At 45.2% G+C, this 12,500-nt stretch overlaps 1 protein-coding gene across 2 annotated transcripts in view; it reads right to left on the bottom strand.

Annotated features, from left to right (window-relative positions):
• Positions 1-12,500, bottom strand: part of zmp:0000000755 (phosphofurin acidic cluster sorting protein 1) — a 335,491-nt gene that overhangs the window by 36,458 nt on the left and 286,533 nt on the right. For both annotated transcript variants that reach the window (XM_059645081.1, XM_059645082.1), the window contains exons 15-16: positions 9,398-9,504; positions 6,862-7,016 (exon numbers count right to left, since the gene is read on the bottom strand). In XM_059645081.1, coding sequence (XP_059501064.1) covers positions 6,862-7,016; positions 9,398-9,504 — 262 coding nt within the window. The remainder of the gene's footprint in view (positions 1-6,861; positions 7,017-9,397; positions 9,505-12,500) is intronic.

Genomic DNA, 12,500 nt, shown 5'->3' with positions numbered 1-12,500 from the left:
GGGGTGTTATGTTGCAGCTGTACAGGACATTGGTTAGGTCACTTTTGGAATACTGCATTCAATTCTGATCTCTGTACTTTAGGAAAGAGGTTATAAATTTGAAAGGATTCAGAAAAGAATTACAAAGATGTTGCCAGGGTTGAGCTATAGGGAAAAGCTGAATAGGCTGGGGCTATTTTCCCTGGGGCATTGGAAGCTGAGGGGTGACCTTATAGAGATTTATAAAATCATGAGGGGCACGGATAGGGTGAATAGCCAAAGTCTTTTCCGAGGGTGGGGGGGGTCCAAAACTAGAGGGGCATGGGTTTAAGGTGAGAGGGAAAAGATTTAAAGGGACATAAGGGGGCAGATTTTATGCAGAAGGTGATGTGTGTATGGAATGAGCTGTCGAAGGTAGTTCTAACGTTTTGAAGCAGATCTGTAGCTTGGGTTGTGGGTGATGAGGTTGGTTGGCTCACTGAGCTGGTGTTGTTTTGCAGACATTTCGTTACCGTGCTGGGTAACATCCTCAGTGCAGCCTCTGATGAAGCGTCAGTGTGTTTTCCCGCCTGGTTTTTAAACTCTGGAGTCCCGTACAGGCACGGGAATTCCTAGCAGCCCAGCACTCCATGAAGCATGCTATTAGTAAACACATAGAACTCGACCCCATATATCCCACCATGAAGGAAACCCAGAAATCCATCTCAATGGACCCCAGAGTTTAAAAACCAGGCGGGAAAACACACTGACGCTTCATCGGAGGCTGCACTGAGGATGTCAGCCCAGCATGGTAACGAAACGTCTGCAAAACAAGAAACCAGCTCAGCAAGCCAACCAACCTTAATGCCAGAGGAAATGGTGGAGGCTGGTACAATTACAACATTTAAAAGGCACCTGGATGGGGACATGAATAGGAAGGGTTCAGATGGGTATGGGCCAAATGCTAGCAAATGGGACAAGACTAATTTTGGATATTTGCTCGATATGGACAAGTTGGACTGAAGGGTCTGTTTCCATGTTGCACAGCTCTATAGCTCTAAATGGGACTTGATTAATTTCAGATATTTGGTTGGTACGGAGCAGGAGAGACTGAAGGGTCTGTTTCCAAGCTGTACAGCTCTATGACCCTCTGATTGTATGACAGCAGGAATCATCGCAGTTGGATTGCTGGTTTTAGCAGTATTGGAAACTAGGCCAAGGGAAAGAGATTGCTTGTTATATATTATACCAGAGTTTCACTGCATCGTGCAGCACAGGGCAGATCCTTCAGCCCGTTGTGTCTGTACTGACAGAAATACACTAAATCTATATTATTCCCATTTTTATGCACTAGGGCCATAGCCATGAATGTTATGAGACTTCTGGATGCCATCTAAGTACTTTCTAAAGGTTTTAAAGTTACCCTATTCAACTCCACTCCCAGGCAATGCATTCCAGATCCCCACAACCCTCTGGGTGAAAATCATTTCCCTCAAATCCCCTGTAAACCACCTGATTCTTGCTTTAAATTTATCCTCCCAGGTTCTTGACCCTTTGGGGAACAGCTGCTTTCTATCCACCCTCCCCATGCCCCTCAGAATCTTATACACCTCTGTCAGGTCACCTCTGGACCTTCTCTGCTCTAAAGATAACAGCCTGAGCTAATCCAGTCTCTCTCCATCACTGACGTGCTGCATTCCAGGCACATCCTGGTGAATCTCATCTGCACCCCGTCCAGTGCAATCACATCCTTCCTATAGTGTGGAGACCAGAAGTGCACACAGTACTCCAGCTGTGACCGAAACAAAGCCCTGTATAGCTCCAACATGGCCTAAGCTCTTTTAACTTAAACTTGCTTATTATCACCCTCACATTGTCTATTACATCTTTGATGAATATCACAAACAATAAGGGACTTGGCACTGATCCCTGTGGTTCACCACTGCACACTGGGCTCCAGTCACACACACAGCCTGCTACCACCACCCTCTGTCTCACTGAGACAATTCTGGATCCAACTTTCCAAGTTACCCCTGGATCCCATGAGCTTTTATCTTCCTTATCAAAGGTTTCCCCTTTGAGGCCTTGTCAAAGGCTATGCTGAAACCCATATAAACTGCACCAACTGGGCCAACTCCTTGAAAAATTCCACCAGATTTGTTAGACATGACCTCCTTCTGACAAAGCCGTGCTGACTATCCCTGATCACACTGTGCCTCTCCAAGTGCAGGGTAATTCTTTCCTTCAGAATTCTCTCCAGTCCTTTCCCTCCCATTGATGTGAGCCTCACTGGTCTGTAATTCCCTGGTTTCTCGCTACCACTGTACAGTTTATTCCTAAACTGTGCCCACAAAGACTCATTTAATGACCCTTCAAAGATATTGTCCCTCTAAGTGCAGTAACTGACTTCTAAATTAATAATGTGGCACCACATTCGCTGTTACACCCTCCCCTGCCTGCCTGAATATACTAGAATGTTAAGTTGCCAGTGCTGCCTCTCCCTCAACCATAGCTCTGTGATGATAACAACATGCACAACTCACCATGCCAACCCATGCTCTTAACATGTCTCTCTGACCTCGAAATCTTTGACAGTGTTCCACTTGTTAGACTGATTAGTAAAGTTAGGTCACATGGGATTCAGGGACAGCTTGCCAATTGGATACATAATTGGCTTGATGGTAGGAGACAGAGGGTGTTGGAGGAGGGTTGTCTTTTGGACTGGAGATCTGTGACTAGCAATGGTCCGCAGGGATCAATGCTGGGTCCGTTGTTGTTTGTTGTTTATATAAACGATTTGAGTGAGAGTTTAGGAGGCATAGTTAGTAAGTTTGTGGATGACACCAAAATTGGTGGTATAGTGGGCAATGAAGAAGATTATCTGAGATTACAAAGGGATCTTGATCTATTGGGCCAATGAGTTGAACAGTAGCAAATGGAGTTTAATTTGGAGAAATGGGAGGTAAGACAAACAAGGGAAAGACTCATCCAATTAATGGCCGGGCCCTGGATAGTGTGTGTCAAACAAGGGAAAGACTTAACCAATTAATGGCCGGGCCCTGGATAGTGTGTGTCAAACAAGGGAAAGACTTATCCAATTAATGGCCGGGCCCTGGATAGTGTGTGTCAAACAAGGGAAAGACTTATCCAATTAATGGCCGGGCCCTGGATAGTGTGTGTCAAACAAGGGAAAGACTTATCCAATTAATGGCCGGGCCCTGGATAGTGTGTGTCAAACAAGGGAAAGACTTATCCAATTAATGGTCGGTCCCTGGATAGTGTGTGTCAAACAAGGGAAAGACTTATCCAATTAATGGCCGGGCCCTGGATAGTGTGTGTCAAACAAGGGAAAGACTTATTCAATTAATGGCCGGGCCCTGGATAGTGTGTGTCAATCAAGGGAAAGACTTATCCAATTAATGGCCAGGCCCTGGATAGTGTGTGTCAAACAAGGGAAAGACTTATTCAATTAATGGCCGGGCCCTGGATAGTGTGTGTCAAACAAGGGAAAGACTTATCCAATTAATGGCCGGGCCCTGGATAGTGTGTGTCAAACAAGGGAAAGACTTATCCAATTAATGGTCGGGCCCTGGATAGTGTGTGTCAATCAAGGGAAAGACTTATCCAATTAATGGCCGGGCCCTGGATAGTGTGTGTCAAACAAGGGAAAGACTTATCCAATTAATGGTCAGTCCCTGGATAGTGTGTGTCCAACAAGGAGATGTAGGGGTTTGGGTACACAGTTCTTTGAAAGCTGTGTCACAGGTAGACAGGATGGTTAAGATGGTGTTAGCACCCTTGCTTTCATTGCTCAGACCACTGAATTGGGACGCTATGTTGAGGTTGTACAGGACGTTGATGAGTCCACTTTTGGAGTACCGCGTACAGTTCTGGTCGCCCTGCTTCAGGAAGAATATTATTAAATTGGAGAAGGTTCAGAAAAGATTTACCAGAATGTTGCAGGGGCTGGAGGGTTTGAGTTAATAAGGAGAAGCTGGTTAGACTGCGAGTTTTTTCACTGGAACATAGGAGGTTGAGGGGTGACCGATGGAGGTTTATGAAATCATGAGGGGCATGGATACAGTGAATAGCAAAGGTGTTTTTTGCCAGGTTGAGCGAGTTCAAAACCAGGGGGCATATTTTTAAGATGAGAGGAGAAAGATTTTATAAATTTAAGAAGGACACAAATTCGACTGGGACATCCACAAGCCAAAGACATGCCTGGAAATTCCTGGAGGTCTTGCATTCCAACTGGAACTCATCAACAAACAGAGTGAACTGGACGTGTTATATAAACCACTGAAGAAAGAGAATCAAAAGTGACGCCAGCCCTGGAGCAAACCAAGGCAAAATAACACAACACCAATGCCTCACCAGGGGCACACTGACAATGTTACCGAGCAGGGTAATAAAATTTTGCGATCAGACCCACAGGCTTGGTGGACTGCCAGATGAAGTGGTAGAGCTAGGTTCAAGTGCAACATTTAAAAGACACTTGGACAGGTTCAAGAATAGGAAAGGTTTACAAAGAACAAAGAAAATTACAGCACCGGAACAGGCCCTTTGACCCTCCAAGCCTGTGCTGATCCAGATCCTCTATGTAAACCTGTCACCTATTTTCCAAGGATCTGTATCCCTCCGCTCCCTGCTCATCCATGTATCTGTCTAGATGCATCAAAAATGACACTATCGAGCCCGTCTCTACCACCTCCGCTGGCAACGCTTTCCAGGCACCCACCACCCTCTGTGTAAAGAGCTTTCCACGCATATCTCCCTTAAACTTTCCTCCTCTCACTTTGAACTCATGACCCCTAGTAATTGAGTCCCCCATTCTGGGAAAAAGCTTCTGCTATCCACCCTGTCTATACCTCTCATGATTTTGTAGACCTCAATCAGGTCCCCCCTCAATCTCCGTCTTTCTAATGAAAATAATCCTAATCTATTCAACTTCTCTTCATAGCTAGCGCCCTCCATACCAGGCAACATCCTGGTGAACCTCCTCTGCACCCTCTCCAAAGCATCCACATCCTTTTGGTAATGTGGCGACCAGAACTGTATGCAGTATTCCAAATACGGTCGAACCAAAGTCCTATACAACTGCATCATGACCTGCCAACTCTTGTACGCAATACCCCGTCCGATGAAGGAAAATATGCCGCATGCCTTCTTGACCACTCCTTCGGCCTGCACTGCCACCTTCAGGGTACAATGGACCTGAACACCCAGATCTTTCTGGGCATCAATTTTACCCAGGGATTTTCCATTTACTGTATAGTTCGCTCTTGGGACAAAGCAGAGAGTGGGATTAGGGGACTGACCTCAATGATCAGCCATGATCATAGTGAATGATTGAGCAGACTTGAGGGGCTGAATGGCCTATTCCAGCTTCTAACTTTTATGGTAGATCTGCTAATCTTCAATTCCACTTTCCTGCCTATTGCCCATAACCCTTAATTGCCTCCCTGATTAAAAATCTCTCTCAGCCTCGAATACAGTAATGGCCCATCCTTCGCTGCCCTTTGTGGTAAAGAATTCCACAGAATCACTTTCCTTGAGGGAACAGTTTCCTCTTCAACTCTATCTTAAATGAACAGCCCCGTATTCTGAGATTTTGCCTTCTTGTCTTAGACTTATCCACAAGGGGAAACATTTTCCCACATCTCCCCTGTCAAGCCCCTCATAGTAAGCCTCTCATTCTTCTAATCTCCAGAGAATACAGGCCCAAACAACTGAACTTCTCCTTATCAGACAGTCCCTCAGACCTGGGATCTCTGACTGTTCTAATGTCAGTTATATCTTGCCTTAGATAAGAGGGCCAAAACTGTTCACAGTATTTCATCTGTGGTCTAACTAGTGCCTTGTATAGTTTTAGCACAACCTCCCTACATTTATATTCCATTCCCTTTGAAATAAAGGCCAACATTCCATTTTCCTTCCCTATTACCCACTGAACCTGAATGCTAACTTTCTGTGATTCATACACGAGGACCTCCAGATCCCTGCTTCTGTCACTTTCTGCAGTCTTTCTCCATTTAAATAATATTCAACTCCTCTACTCTTCCTGCCAAATTAACTTTACATTGAAGACTCTGTGTCATCCTCACCACTTGCCTTCCCACCTACTTTTGTGTCATCTGAAACTTGGCTATACAACATTCACCTTCCTGATCTGAGTCATTTATGTATATTGGAAACAACTGTGGTCCAGCACTGATCCCTCTGGCACTTCATCAGTTACAAGTTACCATCCTGAAAATCCCAACTTCCTATCTTCTCTCCATTTGCCAATCCTCTATCCATGCCATTACACTACCCCCAATACCAGGAGCTTTTATCTTATTAAGAAGCCTACTAAACGCCTTTTGGAAATTCAAATATAGTGCATCTACTGGTTCCCCTTTATCTACCCTGCTTGTTACTTTGTAACAAATTTATCAAGCATGATTTCCCACTTAATGAAGCCACGCAAACTCTGTTTGATCATATTGTGTATTTCAAAATGCTCTGCTACTACATCCTGTACAATAGACTCCAACAATAACAGATACTAAGCTAATGGGTCCATTGTCACCTGAGGATGGGAAGGGTGGAGCTACTAAATCAATAAATGTCAGGTTAGGCTTGGCAGTGATGCCCTCCATTGCCAAATATCTCACTGATTGTTACAAGTAATTCATGTAGGCAAATACTCCGGGGTGGCTTATGCCAGGGCAACCATGTACCAGAAACAAATCAACACCTTCAGTGGGAAATGGTGAAAGTCAGTGGTGCAAAGTAAAATGAAATAAACATGGCATGCCGTGGGCTGAATTGCTGTTGAATGATTGAATGGTCCTATTGATCCTATATGAAACAGGTTTATTGTGGACTGGCACTGGGGGCATCCAGCTGTAAACTCCTTACCTAGCGGCACAATCAGGAAGCGAATATAGTTCAGCCAGTCAGGAGTTTTGCTTGCTAATTGATCAACAAAGAACCTCAGGATGGTGCTGAGGAAGGTCTGGTCCCCAGCCACTGCCACTTTAACTGGAGGAGGCATCTGTGAGTTACAGTTACAGCTGCAGAAAGACAAAAAAAGGAAGGTAAAACTGTGAGAGAGAATCCCCCTCAAGCTCCACACTTCAAACTACACTGATGAATGTCAGAATTGTGCCAAACTGCCCGAGACCTTCCAGGAAGGAAATCAGAGAGACCTGCAATGCTGTTAAGGAGGGAATTGCAGGATTTTGATCCAGTGACATTGAAGGAACGGCAATATTTTTCCATGTCAGGATGGTGAGTGGCTAGGAGGGCAACTTGCAGGGGCTCGAGGTTTTTTTAATTCATTAACAGGATGTGGATATCACTGGACGACCCCATTTATTGCCCATTCCTAAATGCCCAGATGGCAGTTGAGAGTGGGCTCAACTCTCTGTGGGTCTGGAGTCACATTTAAATCAGACCAGGTAAGGATGGAAGATTTCAATCTCTAAAGGGCATTAGTGAACCAGATGGGTTTTTCCCCTGACAATCAACAATTGTTTCATGGTTGTCATTAACCTGCTTTAGGTTATTTCCAGATTATTGTTCAATTCAAATGTCACCATCAGCCATGGTGGAATTTGATGCTAGGCCCCCAGGATATTACCAAGGTCTCTAGGTTAATAGCCTACTGATAAAACCACTAGGATATCGCCACCCCATAAATCGGGCCCTGACCACATTCTGGCAATAATACTAAAACTTTGTGCTCCAGAACTCACCGCTCCCCGAGCCCAGCTGCTACAGCTACAACACTGGTATCTACCCGACCATGTGGAAAGTTGCCCAGGTATGTCCTGTACACAAAAAGTAGGACAAATCCAACCCGGCCAATTCCTGCCCCATCAGTCTCCTCTTGACCATCAGTAAAGTGATGGAAGGTGTCAGTAACAGCGCTGTCAAGCAGCTCCTGCTCAGCAATAACCTGCTCAGTGACGGCCAGTTTGGGTTCCACCAGGGCCACTCAGCTCCTGACCTCATTGCAGCCTCGGTTCAAACATGGACAAAAATGCTGAATTCTAGAGGGTGAGGTGAGACTAAAAGCCCTTGATATCAAGGCTGCATTCGACTGAGTGTGGCAAGGAGCCTGGGCAAAACTGGAATCAGTGTGTATCAGGGGGCAAATGCTCTGGAGGTTAGAGTCATGCCTGACACATAGGAAGATGATTGTGGTTGTGGGAGGTCAAACATCTGAGCTCCAGGGCATCTCTGCAGGAATTCCTCAGGGTAGTGTCCTAGGCCCAACCATCTTCAGGTGCTTCATCAATGACCTTCCCTCCATCATAAAATCAGAGGTGGGGATGTTCACCAATGTTTACACAATGTTCAGCACCATTCGTAACTCCTCAGATACTGAAGCAGTCCGTGTTCACATGCAACAAGATCTGGATAATATCCAGGTTTGGACTGACAAGTGGCAAGTGACATTGCGCCACACAAATGCCAGGCTATGCCCATCACCAATAAGAAACAATCTAACCACCGTCCCATAACATTCAGTGGTATAACCATCACTGAATCCCCCAAAATCAACATCCTGGGGGCTACCATTGACCAGAAACTCAACTAGACTCACCACATAGAAACTACAAGAGTAGGTCAGAAGCTTGGAATACTGCAGCAAGTAACTCACTTCCTGATTCTCTAAAACCTGTCAACCATCTTACAAGGCACAAGTCAGGATGGAATACTCCCCACTCGCCTGGATGGGTGCAGCCCCAACAACACCCAGAAAGCTTGACACCAGCCAGAATAAACAGCTGGCTTGACTGGCACCACATCCTCACAAGCATCCACTCTCCACCAGCAACGTTCAGTAGCAGCAGTGTGTACCATCAACAAGATGCACTGCAGAAATTCACCACAGATTCTTAGACAGCACCTTTCAAACCCATGGCCAGTTCCACTCCATGCACCTAGACTTTCCAGTCTATTCCCATTTGGGAAAACTCTGCACATCTGTTTTGTTTTCCTAAAGTGGACAATTTCACATTTATCCCCATTATATTTCAATTGCCATGACCTTGTCCATTTCAACAAGATGATCAATTAACCGTTTTATGTCTGTCCATTAGAATCATGGGTACCAGCATCTGCAGCAAGTTTAAACAAAAACAAATCTGGGTGCACCAGGCAATGCTGGTATATACCACCCATTCCTAGTTGCCACCAAATGGTATGAGTAAGACTTGCTCTTGGATTACTGGAGGCTGTGTGTAAGTCTGCAGCTGTCTAATGCTCAATCATCATTATCATGTTCAAGGCATGCTTAAGAAAGGGACAAGTGGGGCATAGCCCGGCGTTAAACCACAGTGCAAACCCACGTTCATGGAATTATGAGGGTTTGACCGATAAAGTTTGGAGGTACCCCCCACCCCTCCCCACCAGTTTAATTCCCACAGAACTCCTGGTTACTTACAATCTCTGTATCCTGGTAACAATAGTGTTAAAGGCTGCATGGATATCTGCCACTGAGCATGTGCACACCATGGGCTGGCTCTTCTCATGGAGACGTTCGTACAGATACTAGAACAAAGGAATCAATAAAATCCGAGATCAGCTAAACCCACAACTTCAATTCGGGAAATCTAATCTTGCTGACAATCAGGAACAATTTTCGAACTGAATTTAACAGTGGGCTGTATTAGGTCAGGGAAGCAAATACCTGATCAGAAGTAGGTCTGGAGAAATATTTTTAAATCTTTTTAAAAGTCGCAGAAGTGGATAGGGAAAGGGAGAGAATTCCAGAATTTAGTGCAAAGGCTCCTGCAGCTATAGCAGCCAATGGTGGAGTAACCATGCACAGCTAGAGGAGTGACTAACTTGTGCAAGATAGACAGCTGGGACAAAAGGGGTATTTTCAGGACGGCAACATGTTAGTCTGGATCTTAGGAAGGTTTTGAAGAAGGGAAACTTGACCTGAAATGTTAACTCTGATTTCTCTTCATACATGCTGCCAGACCTGTTGAACTTTTCTGGCAATCTCTATTTTTTGAACCTGTAACTAATGGAGTGCCACAGGAATCAATGCAGGGGTCACAATTATTTACAAAATATATTAATGATTCAGATGAGGAAAGTGAATGTATAGTTACCAAGTTTGTGGATGACACAAAAATAGGAGGAGTGGTGAGAATGACATAAAGAATCTGCATAGGGATACAGACAGGTGAGTGAATGGGCAAATTCTTGGCAGATGGGCTATAATGTAAGGTATTATGTGAAGTTATGCACTTTGCCAGGAAGAATTGAGGAGCTGAATACTATTTCAATGGAGAAAGACTGCAGAAAGCTACAGAACAGATTTGGGAGTCCTTGTCCATGAGCCACATGAAGCTTGTGTCAAGGCAAATGGCATATTGCCCTTTTGTTCAAAGGGAATAGAGTTTAAAAGCAGAAAAAGTTCAAAGAAACTGCGGATGCTGGGAATCAGAAACAAAATCAGAAATTGCTGGAACAGTTCAGCATGTCTGGCAGCATCTGTGGAAAGAAAGTAAAGTTAACATTTTGGGTCCAGTGACCCTTCCTCAGAACAGGGAATGAGGAGCTGTCTGATGGGGACAGGTTGAGAAAGTTGGGTCTGTACTCACTGGAGTTTAGAAGAATGAGAGGTGACCTTTTTGAAACATACAAGATTCTTAGGGGACTTGACAGGGTCAATGCAGAAAGGTTGTTTCCTCCTGTGGAAAAGCCTAGGACCAGAGGGCATAGTCTCAAGATAACAGGTTGCATATTTCTTCTCTTTGAGGGAAGTGAATCTATGGAACTCTTCACCACAGAAGTAGGTTGAGGCTGGGTCTTTAAGTATATTCAAGGATGAGATAGGTAGCAAGGATGATTTGAGAAGAAAAACTGCTCAAACAGCAAGCAGTTTGGGTATGAATTGCACTGCCTGGAATTTGTGGTGGAGGTGCCTTCAACTGGGGCAGTTAAGAGGACACTTTGTGATTATTTGGATCCTACTGTTGTGCAGGGATAAGGGGAAAAGCAGGAGATTGGCACTAGGTAACAGAGATGGGGCAGACAGGATAAGCTGATTGACCTCCATTGGAACCACAACAATTTTGTGATTCTCTGATAGATTTTCATTTGGGAATAGAATCGAGAGTTATGGGGAAAAAGGCAGGAAAGTAATGTTGAGGAGGATATCTTAGGCTAAGTGCAAAACAATAGGTGAGAATTCAAAGAGGTCTGCTATCTCAGGTCAGTGCTGCAGGAGACAGTAGGAACTGCAGATGCTGGAGGATCTGAGATAATGTGGTGTAGAGCTGGATGAACACAGCATCAGAAGAGCAGGAAAGCTGACGTTTTGAGCCTGGACCCCTTTTCTGGAGAAGGATCTAGGCCCGAAACATCAGCTTTCCTGCTCCTCTGATGCTGCTTGGCCTGCTGTGTTCATCCAACTCTACACCTTGTTATCTCTTGGTATTGCAGGAGGAGGTTACGGAGTTAGTGAGGAGTAAGGACATGAGGAGTGTGAAGATGAGAATTTGAAGTTTGAATAGTTGTTGATGAAGCTTAGCAGATTAGGAGTGACTGAAACTCCCTCAAGAAAAATCTGGATGCAGAATAAATACATTAGGAATATCTGGATCCTCTCCTCTCTCTCAATGAGCTCTCCCTCTGACCCATTCCCCTAGACTCACTCTCTCTTGTAAAAGCTCTCCCTCAGTCCCATTCCCCTGGAACCTCTCTCTCTGAATGAGCTCTCCCTCAGTCCCATTCCCCTGGACCTTCTCTCTCTGAATGAGCTCTCCCTCAGTCCCATTCCCCTTGATCCTCTCTTTCTGAATGATCTCTCCTTCAGTCCCATTCCCCTTGATCCTCTCTCTCTGAATGAGCTCTCCCTCAGTCCTTTTCCCTTTGATCCCCTCTCTCTCTCTGAATGATTTCTCCCTCACTCCCATTCCCCGACTCCTTCTCTCTCTGAATAAGCTCTCTCATAGCCCCATTCCCCAGGACCATCTCTCTCTGAATGATCTCTCCCACAGTCCCTTTCCCCTGGATCCTCTCTCTCTGAATGATCTCTCCCTCAGTCCCTTTCCCCTTGATCCTCTCTGTCTCTGAATGATCTCTCCCTCACTCCCATTCCCTGACTCCCTCTCTGTCTGAATAAACTCTCTCTTAGCCCCATTCCCTGGGACCCGCTCTCTCTGAATAAATTTTCTCTTAGCCCCATTCCCCGGGACCCTCTCTCTGTGAATAAAGTCTCTCTTAGCCCCATTCCCTGGGACACTCTCTCTCTGAATAAACTCTCTCTTAGCCCCATTCCCTGGGACACTCTCTCTCTGAATAAACTCTCCCTTAGCCCCAGTCCCCGGGACCCTCTCTCTCTGAATAAACTCTCCCTTAGCCCCATTCCCTGGGACCATCTCTCTCTGAATAAACTCTCTCTTAGCCCCAATCCCCGGGGCCCTCTCTCTCTGAATAAATTCTCTCTTAGCCCCATTCCCTGAGACCCGCTCTCTCTGAAAAGCTCTATCTTAGTCCTATTCCCATGGGCCTGTTCTCTGAATGAGCTA

The sequence above is a fragment of the Stegostoma tigrinum genome, chromosome 4 (assembly GCF_030684315.1).
Source record: "Stegostoma tigrinum isolate sSteTig4 chromosome 4, sSteTig4.hap1, whole genome shotgun sequence".
NCBI lineage: Eukaryota > Metazoa > Chordata > Chondrichthyes > Orectolobiformes > Stegostomatidae > Stegostoma > Stegostoma tigrinum.
Note: the sequence above shows the minus strand (reverse complement) of the source record. Positions and strands in the feature narration are given on the sequence as shown.